At 39.7% G+C, this 19,440-nt stretch overlaps 1 protein-coding gene across 1 annotated transcript; it reads left to right on the forward strand.

The window, feature by feature from the left end:
* Nucleotides 1-216: 216 nt before the first annotated feature.
* On the forward strand, nt 217-19,154 carry LOC105032760 (uncharacterized). The gene is given in 9 exon segments (XM_010907317.4): nt 217-763; nt 766-1,018; nt 4,139-4,177; nt 4,280-4,350; nt 16,440-16,504; nt 16,594-16,683; nt 16,836-16,928; nt 18,478-18,607; nt 18,610-19,154. Coding segments are annotated over 9 exon segments (1,374 nt in total). The 5' UTR covers nt 217-417; the 3' UTR covers nt 18,897-19,154.
* Nucleotides 19,155-19,440: the final 286 nt, after the last annotated feature.

A 19,440-nucleotide genomic window follows, 5' to 3' on the forward strand; every position in this document is an offset into this window, starting at 1 on the left:
GAAACCCGCGACTGCTTCCCAACGTCACGCGGCCAGGCGCCGCACCTGGCCACGTGATCAACACACCTGGCGCCCTCCTGGCCATTCGTTCGATATGACGCCGAAAGAGGACAGAGGGCCCTCCCGGGTTCTCCCCCTCGTTTCCCAGCCGTCTGCTCGTTTTCTTTGCAAAAATAAATAAATAAATAAATAAGAAAAAGAAAAAATTCGTTTCGCCTCTCTCCTTTCTCGCCGTCCTCCCGTATAAAACCAAAGGAGGGCGAGGTAATCAAATCCTTCCACCTCAAACCCTAGGCCTAAAACTATTATTTTGGGGGTTTTTCGTTTCTTCGAGAATCATTGCATTTCCTCTGATTTCGGGGGGAAAGGGGCGAATTCAGGGGAAAGATTGAATTTTGTACCTCTACGTCGGCCTATATGCTTTGTATCGGGGCGAGCCTTCCGGTTACGAGGGTCCCCCACCAGCGCCTGTTTCACGAGGAGAGGAGGCGGAGGTCGGGGATTCAGTGGCGGCGATCGTCGATCGAAATGGAGTCTACGATCAAGCCTGCCGCCGTGATCGCGGTGCCGCGGCCGCTGATCATGACGTCGGGAGCGAGCGGGCGCGTGAACGCGCTGCTGTCACTCGTCTCGCTCCAGGCCCTTCGGAGCCTGCTGCAGCTCCTGAACGGGTTTATTCTTCTGCTGCTCCTCCCGTTCCGGCGGCAGACTGTGGTGGTGTCGGCGGTGGAGAGGCCGCCGGAGACGGTGGCGGGGAAGGGGGAGGGGGGAGCGGGGCGAGGAAGGGGGCGGGGTGCGGAGGGGCGATGTTGTTGAGGGTTCCGGCGGCTATGGTGCCGTGGTGGCCAAGGGAATCCCAGGAGGCGGCAGCGAGGCTGGCGATGGCGATCCGGCGGATGGGGGTGAAGGAGGAGGAGGACGAGGGGCGGAGGAGCGAGCGGAGGTTTGCGCTGTTCGCAACGGCGAGAGCGGATACGCTCTTCACCCAGTCGTGGGCGCCCGTTTCCGTTCAAACCAAGTACTCTCTCTCTCTCCCCCCGAAAAAATATTACCTACAATTTATAAATGAGTATATTAATTATATTTAAGATTATTTGATAGGAGTTTATTTATTTATTAATTTATTTCACGTATTATTTTTGATTCTTATAAAGCGCACCAGGAAAAGGGACAGGTTAACAGACCTGTCTCACAAACTGCGCTAATTCATCACTTGGCAGTTTAGAATTCGTGGAAGTTGGGGGTTTGTGTGGGTCTTCTTGCGTTCAGCTAAAAAAAACCTATTTGCGGTAAAGGCAAATAGTGACGCGCGTAGGAGGCGGACTCTTTACATGTGTCACGTTTTGGGTCCCACTGGAATGTTTTCCTGCAAGCCTTTTTTTTTTGTTATTTTGGTGGTGGGGTTGGGGGAGGGGGGCCGGGCTGGAGAGCGGTGCATGTCAGTGTTCTGTTTCTTTCATTTATATTTAAATCTTTTACTAACTGTATATATGTGATGCGGTCTGAGCACCACTTGTGATGCCAAACGGTGAGAGGCCTCTTTTGTAGCTGAAATTATTTTTATTTTTAAAATAAATCGAGGTAAGAAATATATTTGATATTATTTTTTTAATTAATTTTAAAATAAAAAATAATTTTATTATTTCCAAAAACATGTTATCCTTACTCTATTATCATTCTCTTCTGCCACCATCATGTGCCCACCGCAGCCGCATTGCCGGCCTGTTCATTGGTATCACTTTTATTGTCTCTACCATCATTATTATTATTTCAACCATCATCATTATATTTATATTTTTATATAATTAATTATATCAAATATATTTATTTTTAAAAAATTAACAATAACTTTGTTTTGATATGCTACAGATCCCATGATATGAAACCTTGTGTCTTTATTTTTATTATATTTACCAGGGTATCTTTTGTCCTCACTCGCCCACATTGTCCATTTTGGCTTTTCTAATTGTGCCATTAAATTATCCTTCCACCAAAGGAACATTCTTCATTGGCACAGAATAGTTGAAAAACAAAAGCCATGGCACTCTTGTTTTCTTTGTTATTTTAACATAAAAGATAGAAGACCGAAAGCTGTCAGGGGATGATCTTTTTCTGGCAGCAGGTTTAGGAGGCATAAAAAGGTGCTTTTGTTGTTAGCATTATTAAGAAATTGAGCCCCTAAAGCTTGATTCCTCGAGCAAATAATTATTTTTCTGTTGCATATAAGAGTGGGGTGATTCCTTGCCGGCTTTTCTTATGCCAATCCTCTACATAGGAATTATTTGACTTGGGAAAAAGGAAATAGATGCGAGGAATATGGCATCATCATGCACGCATTTTGGATAAAGTAATCAACTGCTACAGCGTCCTCATTTATAATAGGTTATTGCTTTTTCTCTTGGGGATCATTTGCCAGTTAGAGATTCTACCACATCTCATTCCACTTGAGTAGCCCAAGAGATTAGCGGTGGTAATTGGAGAAGGAATGCGGTATACCTTGCTGATACCTGCTTTCATAGGTCACATGTACCATGCAATGCATGTCTTGTGGGCCCTGGAGTGTCCGATGGCCCTAGTGATTAGTGAATCATGCACCCCAACCGGCATGCATATTAAGGGCATCAGTACTTCTTCGGTCCTCGGACTTGCTTCATGGCCCACAAGGCATGCACTGATGGAACCTTAAATAGTGCCTCTAGTAAAATTGTTATGTCATGGGGTAGCTCTTGCATTCATGCATTTGACATGTGCAATTAATGTGACAAAAGATATGGATGGTTCTGATTTCTCCAAGTGACCACCCAAAATGGAGAAGGCTTTCGCATAGGGGTCCATGGGAATGTGTGCTCAATGCCCATACATTTAATACTAAAACTGAATGTCACAATAAGCGCAGGACAAGCAAGCTTTTTATTAGGGGAAAAAATGGTAAGGAAGAGCCTCTTCACGCTGGAGGCTTTGAGGCCTGACTTGCATTTTGGACTTTGAACCTTTCATATTATAATTAATAGTTAATAATTAATGTATATTACACTGTCTGATCATATTGGCAAATGCTGGAGCGCCTCATCACAACTTGATTCTAAGCTACTTGAAGTAAAACAAAATGAAGGTAAATATTTTAATTTAAAAACCTAACTGCTGAAATAAACAAAATTTTCTTTTCTTGTGACATTCTATCAAAAAATTCCTTGCCTTGTGGTTTTTACATGATGTTAGTGAGGAGGTGTTTGTGTACTTGGGTGACCTCTATCTATTTGCTAGCTGTATGTGTTTCAAAAGGGTTACACATTTCTTACACCATCCAAGTATCTTTGAAATATCTCAAAACACTATATCATGTGCCAATCATTGTTATGCCGGCTTCTTGTTTGATGCAGTAGTACATTAAGTATCAAGCAGGCATCTCTTCCATTGCGATGCTCTAAGACTTTTACATAGTGCATATAATCAAGAGCCATGGATCCTGACTGCTGAGTTACATAAGTAGGATCAAGGAGTGCCATCTCGGTAACAGGCCCTGTACCGGTGCCACACTATTACTGTGTTGGTACAGGGTTGGTTTGGCATACCAAGTATCGGTACGCCCTAGGAACTGCATACAGGTACCGAACCAGCATAATATGGTATGGTCCGTATCGCCCAGTTTGGTATGGTATGATAAACATTGTGTAGGATTGTTATTTTACTTCCTTGTCATATTGATCCTTGATTTAGACCCAACACAATCTGATTTGGCAAGATTTTAACAACTAAAGTGTCAGGGAACTACATTGTATCTCCTAGAAATTACTAAATGTATAATCTCTTTGGTAGACTACATCATGCTGATGCTCAAACTTTACAAGATGCATCCTTGCATAATTTGTTTGCTTGCCTCCAAATTCTGGAAGTTGTGTAAACATTTTAGTCATTACTTCAAAGTTTCTGGTGTAAATAAACATCATAAGTTAAATCATTATGGCTCTAAGTCATATAGGAGGAATGATGTGGAATCCTTGTATATGTCCATTGTGACTTGCACCAACATGTTGGGCTGTATGGTTTGTTCTTTTTTTCTCTCTCTCTAAGTCACAGATTCAGGATTTCTAGACCTCTCCGTTCAAGTCACATGCTGATTTTTGTTTTCCTGATATAGGGGACTGGTGGTTCTTTTGCATGGCTTGAATGAGCACAGGTGTGTAAATATCTCTCTCCATAGAAATTTACTAAGGCAGCTGTAGGAGCTTGTGCATAAATTTTCAAATTCTGCTGAAGGCAACTATTTTATGTTCAACAGTGGAAGATATAATTGTTTTGCAAAGCAACTGAATGATAATGGATTTAAAGTGTATGCAATGGATTGGATTGGTAAGTTACCGATATAGCATCATCTTCTATAATTTGGATATTTCTCTCCAGAAGTTAGTAAACTCTATGCTTTAATTCGATAAATATGTGATTTTTTGATATCTCATATATCATCTTTTATCTTTGGCAACAGACATATGGTCACCATTTTGGCATTCCTTTAGGACCTTTTTCAAACTAATAAGAGACAAATCCTACAGCTAAATATTTGATATTTTATGGTGACAAATCAGCAAGAAATCAAATGCTGAGGAACTGAATGTGTCTCTTGATAATCTAATTATTTTCTTCTTATGGCTTTAGTAAAGATCATTTGCTTTCTATTGGACAGAAGTAATTTGAAGGAACACATGTTTACATGGTGGCTTTTACTGATAGCTAAGAAAAGATAAATCTAGCAGTTAAAGGTTGGATATAAAACTGAATTGTTGCTTCTTTATCATGCCATCATCATTATCATTGTTTAACACTCTTATATTAAAGAGTTTTAATGTGATCTTATACTGTCCTGTGCTACTATTCTTTGAAGAAGGCTATCAGACTTAGCTGTAGTATCTAGGAGTGCTTAAATTGCTTCACTTATTATTTTTGCAAGTATATTTATAGTATTAAAAGAAATCTCATGTTTTTACCCCCCTTCAATAGAACTTTTCCTTTTAATCAGCAAAAGATGCTATATCCAAGGTTTTAAATCCTGTGGGATGGAGGTGTCCTGTTCCTTCATGGAATGGGACACCCACTATTCCATCCTGTCTCATCCTGGCAGCGATCCTAGTAGATGTCTTTTGTCTCGCTTTCTTCGTTTTTTTCATTTTTTCCTTTCTTTTCTTCATTTTTCTCTCTTTCTTCTACCTTCCTTTCTTATCCCTTCCTTTCTTTCTTGTTTCTTTTTCTTCTCATTTCTCTTTCTTTCTTCCTCCTTTCCTTCCTTTCTTTTTCTTCTCCCTTCCTTTCTTTCATTCATTTTTCTTCTTCTTCTTTCCTTTCACTTTTTCTTTTCTTCATCTTTCTTTTCTTTCTTCCCTCTTTCTTCTTCTCTCCCAGTATGGCTTGTCCTGGTCCTATTTTCTTATAGGAATGGGATGGGACAGAGGGATGCCCTCCATCCCACCATAAAACCTTGGCTATATCAGTCTGGTAATATTTTCATTTGGGTTGTGTTCGAAATATGTCCTGCCATTCTTGGGCCAAACCGGATCTTGGCCCTCTTGCTTTGAGACCATCATTTTTTAGGTTGATTTTTACTGCATGTTGTGCCATTTTCAAAACACAATTTATCTTTTCTCTGCTGGACTTGAAATCCACATGACTGCTTGCTAATAATCCCATGAGTTTTTGTGGTTGAAGTGATTTTTTTGTAAAATCTTATCAATAAGAGTAAATGTAGCATGTTACTTATCATAGGATGATTAGGAACTCATCTATTGGGGGGGCCCATTCCTTTATTGTGTTGTATCTAGATTACAGCTTTTGGGATGATGTCCAAGGAGAACAACAAAAGAATGTTTTTAGGTGACCTTAGAAAAAAAAGGGATCCTGAATGATTTGTTTAATGTGGAAAAATTTTGCCAATGCCTGCCAATTCCTGTTTGCAACTGACTTTAACAAGTAAATACAATTTTTTTATCCTTAAGGATCCTTTGTTTGACCTTGCAGTTTGCACATCCTCTGTTGTTGATTGTTATAATCTTTGGCATATCACTCTACTAGAACTTAAGAAGTAGTCTATCAAATTTGTTCTGATGGTTTAGCCCTAAAAGTGTTATGCTGCAGATAATTATATACATAACTATTTGTCATAGATGTACATTGCTGAAAACAAATTGCTTTGCTTCAAATATGTAGATGCAAGGTTTGGGTTTCCTGTAGATATGTGGTTAATTTTAAATGTTCTCTCTATTTTAGGGCTTACCTGTGGATGTTGCACAGCTGACAATTGTAGAAGCACAGATGCTACTTACCGCTATACAAACTTGAAATATATTGCTCTAAATGCAAACTATATAGGCTTGTGTGCATTGATACCTGCTAATACTTAACGTGGCCCAGATGAACTTTTTTTTCACTGTTTTAGGGCCACTATTCAAAAACTTGGTAGGAAACTACTTCAGCACGCATGATGAGCACTAAGACAATATAGCAATTGTAGAAAAGCAAGAATGATGATATAGGTCATGACATAGACTGATGTGGTTAACTCAAATTGATGCAGCTTACATCGATGGGAGAACAACAAAGAGTACTTTTAGAGTAGCCTTTCACAATAGATAGAAAATTACAGGTCAAAAGGAATATATTACTTCCGATGGGCACCCTAGTGCATGAGACTCTTGCCACTTGAGGGTCTGTGGAGGGTCAAATATACATAGTCTTGTCCCTGCACGTAGAGAGATTGTTTTTGTATTTTGGACCTAAGACACCCATGTCATAATGGCACAACTTCACCATGTCATCAAGGCACACTCTCTACTTTTGATCTCATGTTTAAACACGTATAGGGGCTCCACTTAAATCCCTTCTAGGCAAGGTTTTAAATCCCATCGAGTAGGGGTGTCCCAACAATGGTCCAGGTCATGCATCTTGGTAGATATCCTCTATCTCCCTCCCCTTCTTCTTTCTTTCTTCTTTCTTTCTTTCTTTCCTTTCTTCTTTCCTTGCTTTTTTATTTTTCTTCTACATTCCTTTCTTTCCTTTTCTTATCCTTTCCTTTCTTTCTTTTTCTTCCTCTTTCTCTTTCCTTTTTCTTTCCATCCTTTCTTTCTTTTTCTTCTTCCTTTCTTTCTTTCATTGAAGATCTTCTTCTTTTCTTTCACTTTTTCTTTTGTTCATTTTTCCTTTCTTTCTTTCTTTCCTCTTTCTTCTTCTCTCCTTGAGTGGATGGGTTTTAAAGTTCCGACCCCATCCTGATGACATTTTCTCATAGGAACTGGACCAGATAGCTAGGATGCCCACATCCCGCCAGGACATAAAACCATGCTGCTAGGAAATAGGGCATAGCAAGAATTCCCAAGGATGATGTTGTCTCATTCTAGAATACCTTAATGTTTTCCCTATTTCAACCCATGTTCTTAAAGCAAAAGCAAAGGGCAAGCCCTTGGTTGGGCCTATAATCCGATAGCTCAGAATAGACACTGTAAGTGTGTTGAGTTAAAAATGAAGTGACGTAAGTTAGCTTCATATATTCACATGTATGTATAACATGATGCATGCTAGCAGTAGCTAGAGAGGATAAACTAGAATTTTGGGTGATTTTGTCTTCTTCTTTTTTCTTTTTTTCCTTTTTACCAGGAGTTTATCCCCTTCTATTTTTCTTTTCTATGTTGTCAAAGTGGATCCATTTCAGCTGAAACTAACTACAAGGTGGCAAAGGTGAGGCAATAGTGTTTGCCCTTGCTTCAACACTTTGAAAAACATTGCCCTATATAATATAAGATTCTAGGTGGTTCCATGTGGTAAAATCTTTTCAATTGACTAAAAACCTGGAAAAAGCTGTTGATGCTTCTACTTGATCATTTGAACATTTTTCTGTGGAGGAGGTGCAAGGTTTTATTGGTGGTGGAAAGAGGTTTTGTGACAAAACTATTGTGTACTAAATTATTTTCAATAATTACATGCTGTAACATCCCAACTTGATGTTCTAGGTGCATTCCCTTTGTAGCTCCTATCGTAATTATAGATTCTCTGGATAGAGGTGTGGAGGCTGAGGTTTTCCAGACAAATAGTGTTCATTAGGAGCTTTTGTAATATGTAATATACCCATGGTTATTTGAAATCCCAGCAGAGGTTTGGAGGTTCTCCCTTACCCATTAATCATATACTTATCATCTGATATATGTGATGCAACTTTACCTTCATTTTAGAATGAAGTTTCACATCTTTCTTTTGTATGAAATTTCTAACTCCAAGATACTACAGCAAAGATTCATGCATCATTTTGTTTTGGCAAATGCTACACAATCAGCTAGATACCTTTTCATGCTTGTTGTCCCAGCATTCAAGTATATTAGCTTCAGGTAAGTATTAGAAATCCTATTTCTCTCCTTACAAATGGCTTTGGTTTTTCATCCAGAGACCAGCCAACAAGTAATTTTGCACTGCCAAAAAGACTTTGGTGAACTGGGTGGCTCCCTTCTCCTATTGAGGAGAGATCCACGGCTCAAACTATTAAGGCCTAATATATGTTGTTGACCCCTTCCCTAATTGCTCGAGCTTTTGGGATCTAGTAGTTAGTTAACATGGTATCGGAACTAGAGATCATGGGTTCAAACCCCCCATTCAGGCTAATTTTGCTCATTTGTTTTCTTGTCTTTTCTTTTTGTAACCTTGTTTCTGATTGAGTCATTCTTGATTTGTTCTTATCTTGAGTTATTCTTGACTCATTTATGCTTCACGTGCAAAGCCCAGGCCGCACATGCAGGGGTGGGGTGTTAAGACTTGATATACATTGTTGATCTCTTTCGTAATAGCTTAAGTTTTGGACGTCTAATGGTTAACACAAGTGGTGATGGTGGTATTTGAACTATGTAAAGAGAGAGATATTCTTACATCCTATTAAATTTGGTGAATTTTATAGGTTACTAAATGACAACTCGCACATATGCTCTCCAACAACTTATAAGTTACAACCATAAACTTCTTCTATGATCTCCTACAATAATGTTTAATCTTAAAATTTTTTTGTATCCCACAGTTTTTGCTAATATTGCATATTAAACCTCTCCTTAGCCTTATTTGCCAAATTAACCTAGGTAAAGTTATATTTACTAAAAGAAGCCCTTTCTACTACAATCGTCTCTTTGAAATGTTGAACCTAGCTAACCAAGGGTGATTAAAGATAATTGTACCCCTGATTACTCTTGGCTAGATCTATTTACAATAAAATAAAAATAATATAAAAGGAACAATTACAGGAACAATCCTTAAATTTTAGTCCAATTTCACTTATATCCTCTCGACTTTAAAACATGTCAAACTAGTCTTTCAAATTTTTGAGATGTTCCAATGTAGTCCTACTATCTATCTCAATTCATGGTATGATACCATTATTTTATAAAATGACCAAACTACCCTTATCCCCTTTCTTCTTCCTATCCGATTGCTCCCATTCTCCACCTCCAGTGCCGACGTCTCTCCTCCCTCCATCCTTCTTTTTCTCGTCATCTCTTCTTCTCCTCATTGTCCTCCTCCTCCAAGCCCTTTCCACCTCCTCCCCTTTGTCCTCTCCCACTTCTCCTCCTCCTCCAAACTTACCCATGTCCCTCTCCACGACGGCTCCTACCACCTCCGCCCCTTCCTCATTGGCAATCTCTCCTTCACCTCCTCGCCTGCCTCCTCATCCATTTTTGCTCTCATTCTCCTCCTCCTCCAAACTCATCTATGACCCCTCCCCCCTCCTCTTTCTTCTGATCTACTTTTCCTCCTCTCCTCCTTCAAGCCTGCTTGTGAGCCCTCTCCCTCCATGGTAGCTCCCTCCACCTAATCGGTGAACCCTCCTTCCCCCTCCTCTTTCTCCTCTCCCATTTCTCCTCCTCTAAGCCTACCCACCTCTCCTTCTCCATCCCCTCCTCCTCCACCTCCACCCATCCTTGCTAGTAGCCCCTCTTTCTCCCTCCTCTTCTTTCTCCTCATCCACTTCTCCTTATCATTTTTCTCCTCTAAGCCCACCCATGGGTGCTCTCCCTCCATCTTCTTCCTCCTAACCCCTTCTCCTCCTCTTCCTCTTCCTCTTCCTCGTCCAATCCCGTCTATAAGGCTTTTGATGCCGTCCTCCTCTTCTATGCCGACTTCGGTTTTCCATCCTCCCCCTCTATAGCAACTCTTTCCATCTTTATCTCTTTCTTTCTGGTGATTCATCCAATATGAGCAAAGGACATTTTCATCCATTGAAATAGAAAACTAATACTGTTAGTTGGTAAGTGAACGATAGAACCATATTGAAACATTTCAAAAACTTGAAGGATTAATTTGACATATTTTAAAGTCAAGTGGTATAAATAAAATTAGACTAAAGTTGAGGGGATGTTCCTATAATTTATTTTTAAAAAAATTTTACTTCATCATTATTGCTATCCCCCTAGCTCTTACCATCATCACTAATGTCATTACTAATTGCAGACAATGCTGGTTCACTTTGGCTTCATCCTTTCCAAGCATCCCCATCACCTCCCTCTACAAGCCCCCTCCACTGGGACCCATCCCCTATTGTTCTTTGTTGGCCTATCACCTACTGCGGCTACCAGCTTAATTGCATCTTTAATATCGAGCTCCTTTGCATCTATAGTGCCTAGCCCTACCCCACTAGCATCCTTTAGACCACCATGTAGCTCCTCTGGAACTAAACTTAGGCCACCAAAATATGGCCTTATGCAAACAAGCACTAAAATTAAGTTGAGGGGGTGTTTGGTTCACGATCGAAATCGAAATTGGAATCAAAATGAATATATCCCCCGAAGCGTTTGGTTCAGGACCAGAATTAGAATTGGAATCGGAATAGAGATTTGAATCCTCAGGGAAGAGTTAGGATTAGGTTAGGAGGATTGGACCATTCTCATTCCATTCTAGAATCAGAATCGAAATGGGACTCACCCCAACCAAACGGTTAGAATGAGAGTCACCCATTCCCATTCTCATTCCAGTCCCCAACTACCCCCCAACCAAACACCTCCTAAGTTCTAATGATAATACCAAGTTCAAGGAATTAAGGAGGTCTTTGGTGTGCAATCGGAATTGGAATTGGAATCAGAATGTATTGGAATGGGAATCGGAAAGGCCATATCCCTGATGTTTTTGGTTTGTGACTGGAGTCGGAATTGGAATTGGAATAAAATTTGATTACTAAGGAAAAATAAAGATTGGGTTTGAGGGAATTGGGGCATTCCCATTCTCCTCTGGAATCGGAATAGAAATAGGACTCTTCCCAACTAAACGGCCAGAATGGGAGTCACTCATTTTCATTCCCATTCTAGAGTCCAACTCCCCTCAATAAACATACTCTAAATATAATAATACTTAACGAATACATAAATCACAAGCCTTAAAGTTTAAGCATTTTGAACCCCAATAGGCTACATGACTACATTATCTACGTACATTCTCAGCTTGATTATTTATAGTGTATGTCCTAATCAGCCCTCCTTAGCCACAGACGAATTGTCATGCAGGTCTTGATGCTAAAATCCTAGAACTAACAATTGAGCATGGCCCTAATTTAGCATATGACATGAGGGCATCCGTGAGGGCTTGAGACAGGTTCGAGAGGGCTCGGAAGGGTTCGATGAAAAAAAATGTGGCCCCAAGAAAAAAATCCTATCAACTAGGTATTTTAGTCATTTCTTCTTTTTCATTAACACTGTTAAGCCAGAGACAGACGGTTGGGCCTCTTTATAGTTTTTTTAAAGTTTTGGGATCCATTTGAAACTTTTTTGCTTTTAGGATCCAAGTATAAATGGATCAAAGTTCAAGGGGTATCACTGTAATTTTTCAATATAATAATACTTAAAGAATACATGAATCACAAGCCTTAGGTTGCGTTTGGTAGCTGGCAATCTATCCAGATTGCTGGCAATTTAAAAGGGCCCCATCGGATTACTGCGTTTGATACGTTCTTTGGATGGTAATCTGGATTGCCTTGGCAATCCAGATTACCTAAGGGAAGGGTGGTTATTCAGATTACCAAATATTTGGTAATATGGCATGAAATATCTGGATGAAACTACCCTCCTTCGTCATCCTTCTCCCCTGCGGCTTTCTCCTCAACCTCTTCCACTGCTTCCTCCTCTTCCTGCACGCTGTCCTCTCCTTCCTCCTCTTCCTGCTCTCCCACGTACCCTCCTCTTCAGCCGCAGCTGACCGCATCCTCGCCCACATCCTCTCCACCGTCTCCGCATCCCCATTGCCTCCCGCAAGTACGAGCTCGTTCGCTCCCTCGTCGATCACCTCCTCGACGACAACCTTCACCTCGGTGCTGCCACCGGCCTCGATGAGCTAATCAGGGTGTTCAAGTCCACGATAAGTTGGTTTGCAATGGCGGCCGCCCCGATGGTGAAGGGGGACGTGGTGGGTGGGTCGGTGGAGAAGCTAGCGGTGGAGGCGCTGTGGCTGGGGCAGAAAATGGTGGAGTGTGGGGCGGCACCGGATGCGATGGCCCGATGGGGGGCGGCGACGGAACTCGGCCGCCTTGCCCTCTATGCCAAGCCCCCGCTTTAGGTGGCTCTTGCTCACGGCGATAGAGGTGGCTGCGGGGTGCGGGAGGGTGGGAGGAGGCGCGGACGACCGAGGGGCGATGTCGGAGGCACAACGGGCGGGGTGCCGCGGGGGGTAGGGTGCGCGGAGGGATGCGGCGTGCGAGGGAAGGAGAGGAAGGGGGAAAAAATAAAATAATAATAATAATAATAATAAGTATTAAAAAAATAATAATTTTTTTAGATTTTTTTCATAATAATAATAATAATAGCCACCGAATCTTCTATTTTGATAATAAATAATGGAAGCAGCTACGGAGGCGCAGGGTGCGGGTTCGTCGGGGGACGAGGAGACGATGCAGGGGGTGGCATAGATGATCGGGGGCCGGGGGTGGTGCTAGAGACACGACCGTCGGGGGGTCGGGGGCGGAGCAAAGGGGGGTTGAGGGGATTGTGTGTACAGGGGAAGGAGAAGGAAGAAAAAAAATAAAAAAAATAAAAATAATAATATAATATATATTATATTATATATAATATATTATATTATATATAATATAATAATTATATATAATATAATATATATTATATATTATAATATATTTTTGTTCTTTTATTTTGAAAAATTGAAAATTTTGTGCATGGGGTGTGATTTTTAATAAATTTGATTGAAGGATATTTTGAAAATTTGATGTTACATGTTCAGTAATCGGATTGTCATACCAAACATGTCAATCAAGATTTTCAATAATTTTACTGCAATATTACCTGCGTGTACCAAACACAATAATCAACATTACTGGCAATCTATCCAGATTGCAGGTAATCCAGATGACCACTGCCTGGTAATGCACCAAACGCAACCTTCAAGTTTAAGCATTTTGAACCCTAATAGGCTACATGACTACATTATCTATGTACATTCTCAGCCTGATTATTTATAGTGTATGTCCTAATCAGCCCTCCTTAGCCACAGATAAATTGTTATGTAGGTCTTGATGCTAAAATCCTAGAACTAACAATTGAGTGTGGCCCTGATTGAGCAGATGACATGAGGGTTGAGTAGGGTTTGTCCATCTTTTTGATGTCTTGTAATGCCATGTCTAAAGGTGGAAGAATGCCCATAGAGGAAAAGTTTATGAAGATTAATTAAAAGTATTGACAATTGAAACCCAATTTCAAAGTCTGTGCATAGTTAACAGAATTTGGGGTAAAATGTCCATGTGGGAGCCATTACATGTGCCCTGTTTAGAGCAACGTTGAAACCCTTACTCTGGGAATTTCTAGTACATAACTCTTATTTCAAACATAGGCAATTTGCATATGAAATATCAAAAGTCAAAACCATACTCCCTTCTCTAGAAACAAAAGTGCTCTGAAACTCAAAACTCTCATTGAAAAGAAAAAGGTAAAGAAGCGCTAACAGGAGGGAAGGGAAAATAAAAGTAGAGAGGAAGAGGGGAAGAAGCCCTAATTCCTGCAAATGCCAATAGTAATGCTTTCTTTGGGTTCTACTAACAGAACCTTAACCCAAGGACCATTTTACAAATAAATATAACTTTGTCTAGGTCAATTTGTGAATAGGGATAAGGGAAGGTTCAATATGCAGTATTGGCAAAATCCTGGGTATGATATGCAAAACACTCAGATTTTTAATCAGTCTTGCTCACTTCTAGATAACCATATCCAGTATCATCTCTACAATTAGGGTCAGCGTTGTTAATCTTCATTAACCAAGAATCTTATTCAGGGCTACCTCTAGTGTTATTTCAAGATCTTCTTACTTTAGTTCTTCCCTTTCTGTTGCTACTCTTCAACACTTCCTAATTACTTAACTGCATTTCTTACTAGACTCCTGTCCAATCTTCAGCACTAAACCAAGATTTCATCTAGAACCATCTCGTTAGAAAGTCTGTTGAAACAATATGCTGAATATGTTCATTCTTTATGTCCCTTGGACTTGGAAAAATAATGGGCAGTGAAGGACTCAAAAGTTTCCTTCATGAGTTCCCTAATATGTGGTTAATCTTTTTTGTTACTTTATATATGAAATGTTTTAATCAACTGCTTGTATTTCTTTTGGGTCGTATCCTAGTTAAGCATGAAGTTTTCTGTCCAGCTATTATTATTTTATAATTATCTGGGCCTGTCAAAAATTAATGTTCATGGGAATTTAGGATGCCTGATGCATGGAAAACTGTTGGCTGGAAATTTGGCCTGTAGAATCACTTATTCAGTCGAAGTTACATTCATGCTCATTTTTAAGAAACTGCTGTCCTGTTATTTGCAAAATATCATCTTCAAAATTTATTCATGGCTGAAAAGATGGTCAGAGTTTGTTCAGGGATGAGACTGCCTTATAATTCGACAGATTAGTGCATAACCTACATTGAAGCCCCAACATTTTCCAGAAAGTTGTGTGTTTGGTGGACGTGTATGATATGAAGTGGTTGGTGCAGGATCTTGTGTGGATCAAGTAGAATTTGGCCTATTTGTCCATTTGTGCCTGGTTAATGTGGCCTGTCTTAGTAGAAAGCTGTCTGCATTTTGTAGCTCGCACTAGCCTACTACAAACTTTGATGAGGCCTCTAAGGACTTGTAGGTCTCCACTAAGAAATAATTGAGATGAATTCCTGAGCCTAGAAGGCACATTTTGGAATGAAGACTTTGCCTAATGATCACTCTTTTCCAACATTTCACTTGTCTAAGAATACCTTCACTTAGAGAGGGGTTCCCAATCATGTGTTGTATCATGTATGTTTTCCTTTCACTGAATGTAAGGCAATGGTGATGTTTAATTGATTAAATGCGAAGGCCCCTGATATAAAGTTCGCAATTTCTATGTTTTGATAATTCACTTTCTAAATGTGTATTTTCCATTTTCTGTTTATATTTCTTCTAAATGAAATGTTATCTCTTAAGAACTTGAATTTTGAAACATTGCATGCATGACTTACTTGATTCTGTGATGATTTGAAACTCGTGTGAGTATTGCTGTTGATTGACTTTCAGGAGTACTTGATTCAATTTCTTTTCAGGTTTTGAAAGTACTATATCACCCATGACTTGGCTTAAGATTCCTTATCTTGATTGAGACAAGTCAGGTCAGGTAGTCATTTGTGAATGCAGTTGAATATCGAAGTTTGCCAATATCTAATAAAAACTTGTACCTAGATTCACTTGTCCTTTTTGCATGTCTTAATAAGAATATTGGAAGCTCAGACTTATAATGCTTTCGGACCTTTCATTTCATGACCTAGCATATATGCACTGACCTCATTACTAACCATAACTTGACTGAAAAATATTGTCCTACACCTTCACTGCGACAAGGCAGGGCTGCTAGCTGCCTGCATGCTACTGAATTTTTAATCTGTATAACAGAAAATTCCTACTTAGCTGTTTTTTTAGGATTTGAGTGGGGAAGATCACTGTTATATTTGAAAAAAAATGCTTGTCCGTTTTCTTTTCCTGATCATCATCCTTGTGCTGATCCACCATTCTGTACTGGTTAATTTAGAAGGCCTTTGTTGGGTTGAACATCACTGAATTATAATATAAGAAGTTTTTGACCGTCACATCTGACAGTTTTATGTCTATCAACAAATAGTCCTTCTATGGATGGTCCTGAAACTTCCGAGAATAAGGCCAACCTGGAAGGTTCTATATTGATTTGGTCAGATGTGACGTCTTCTTCACTGGCTAAAATGCTGATAGCCTGAACTATCAGACAATGGATCTGTAACTATTCATTTGGGCAGAGCAGAAAGGCAGAATTGTTTTGTCCAAAAAAAGAAAAAATAAAAAGGTAAAAGAGAATTATTAGTTTGTGACAATTTTATTTTTGAATGCACGAGTAAAGCCTTCTATCTTTCTAAATATTATTTTTTACATTAGTTGTTTTCTCCTCAGGACATGGAGGAAGTGATGGGTTGCATGGTTATGTCCATTCTCTTGATTATGCAGTTGATGATCTGGTATTATCACTTAATCAACATGTGATAATGAAGCACAAAATACATTTAGACTGTATGAATTCTCCTGCTGACAGTTTTTGTGTATACAGAAAGCATTCTTGCAAAAGGTGTTGTCAGAGAATCCTTGGTTGCCATGCTTTTGCTTTGGTCACTCAACTGGTGGTGCTATTGTTCTGAAGGTATGATACATTCAGGATTGTTATATCGGTTAGCATTCAGATTCTTCTGTTTTAAGTTTGCATCTAGTCATTATGCCTTACGTTACATCTTATGTTGCCTGTGTGCTGTGCATTTACATTGAGCTGCTTTGCTGTTTGCTGAATATTTGAAGGCTGCATTGGATCCAAAGGTAAAAGTCCATGTTGAAGGTGTGGTCTTGACATCTCCTGCCATTAGGGTTCAGCCATCTCATCCAATTGTTCCTGTAAGTATGTTGCTCTCTTTGGAAATAAAAAATTCACTGACACAAGATCCAGATGCTCTTATTCTTAAATGTCCAATGGATCTGCAATGGGTGTGACACCACTGTGGTTGTTAGTGCAATAGATGCTAACAATGTGATTTCCACAGTTTTCATAATATAAAGCTGAATGAATTTCGTTTACTAGTAAACACTTATGCTGTTATGAGTGAGGAATGACTTGAAGTGGAAGAGGGTGGTGCCAATCCTCGAAGCCTTGCCAAATTTATATCATGGAAAAACCCCCCAGTCACCATGGCTGAATTTCAACCTTATGATTGAGTCTGTTTGATTATCTCTAACTTCAGCATCATTTATTTGTCACAGTTTTATAGTGTAAAGAATCTTTTGTTTGTATATGTCATGCTTTTGAGGTTTTCTTATGTCAAATTTTGACAGGATGTTTCTGTGGGTTTCCAAACTATGTTAAGGTAAATAAATAAATGTACTTCAATGTGCTCCTGTGAACCACATGATAACTAGATGAAGGTTTAAAATGCTTACTCTTTGTTATTTTAGAGTTAGTAATCTTAGAGGAAATTCTACTACAAATTTATAAAAAGATATTCCTGGTAACATTGCCACAAAGTAATATTTCATGTTCTCCTATTTTATGCTCATTTGAATAGGAAAGAATAGGCATAATGAAAAAAAAATAATGAGATTTTGTTTAATGCCTCTATTAATATTTGAATCTGAAATTTCTTTCCAATTAGCTGTACATGGTAATATGTTTCTTGGACTTTTTGTGCTTTTCCTTGCACCTAGTTTTGTGGATCAGCAACATCTCCATATTATTGTTATGCTGCACTTGGGATGACAACTGAGTCATTATTGGCTATGGGGATGCGCAACTTCCCTTTGTGGGATATACCTGCTGTCTGAAGGGCTGAGAAGAGTAGAGAGTTTCAGGATAAAAGTGACAGAATTAAGGAGGCCACCTGTTCCATAATCCCAAGATTTCTATGATGCCAAAAAACACATGAAGTTCTCATATTCCTGAACTCTTGGGACTATGGGATCAGCTATCTCCCTCATTTAGTCGATTGCCAAGCCCCTTCCAGTGCTACCAGATATCACACAAATTTAAAACTTGGGAACCCAACAAAGGGACGCTTTTTACCATAAAGAGTGGCTAATGTCTTCAAAAGCACTAGATAGATATATGAGCCTGGGAAATGCCTAGTTTGTATTTGCTTGTTTCATGATTAATTATTCATTAATAATCATGAGTCAAAGCAAAGCTTATCCTTGAATAATGCCACCAGTGATTTAGATTAGGTTAGTAGAGATAATGCTGCATTTTCAATGGGAATATGGCAACATATAAATGGAATGCACCTTCATTTTGGTAAGGAAAAGCTTATAGTTTCTCAATTTCAATGTTAAATTATCTGTTTCATAATAATATTCTCAGTTGGCAATCACATCTGTTGCTGCTGCAAATGAAAGATTGCATCTACCTATATGATTGTGATTTTTATTATTGGTTTTATTCTGTTCTCAATGGCAGATCATTGCACCCATATTCTCCCTTCTAGTTCCAAGATACCAATTTAGTGCGTCCTATAGGAGTGGACCGCCTGTTTCCCGTGACCCTGAGGCCGTGAGGGCCAAGTATTCCGACCCACTTGTGTTCACTGGTCTCTCAGAGTCAGGACTGGTCATGAGATTCTCCGCATAACATCCTACTTGCAGCACAACCTGCGCAAAGTTGCAGTCCCATTTCTAGTCCTTCATGGCACAGCCGATACAGTAACTGATCCTGAAGCCTCCCAAAGACTCTACAATGAAGCTTCGTCGACAGATAAATCCATCAAACTATATGAAGGCTTCTTACATGATCTCCTCTTTGAACCTGAACGGGATGACATAGCAAAAGATATCATTGATTGGTTGAACTCCCGACTTGATGCTACTTGCAGAGCATAAAAATAAAACTGTTGAGTGTAGGCAGTGATAAAAGCATAAAACCAACCAGATAGGAGACGGCCCGCTAAAGCCCATACTGCAAGCTTGCCCCCCTGGAATGCCACTTCCTGAGATGGAGGTAGATGTTGTTTTGTGCAGTTGCTTCTTGTATATTTTTAGTGCCAGAGGAAGGCCGCAGTGCCGTGTTGTATTGAAACTTAATTGTTCAGCGGTTTCGCTGATATGTTTATCTGAATTGGAGGAGGCTTTTACTGTGCTTGAGCTAATGTTTCGATGGTTTCCTGCGTCTGGTTATGGGCACTTTTTTTTCTCTCCTCTTTTTGGATGAGAAATATGGTGGAATTGCACTTCCTTTATACCACCTACTTCTCCAGATCTCCTTTGATCACTTCCCCTTTATATGTTCCCTTATCTGCTCCTATTCTTATTCATCTTCCTCTAATACTTTCTCACCATACACATGTACATGATGGCTTCCAAGATAAGCTACAGTTTGTGGCCCCCTACTAGTGGCCATGCATCTACTAAGTTTCATTATCGTCAA

The sequence above is a fragment of the Elaeis guineensis genome, chromosome 3 (assembly GCF_000442705.2).
Source record: "Elaeis guineensis isolate ETL-2024a chromosome 3, EG11, whole genome shotgun sequence".
NCBI lineage: Eukaryota > Viridiplantae > Streptophyta > Magnoliopsida > Arecales > Arecaceae > Elaeis > Elaeis guineensis.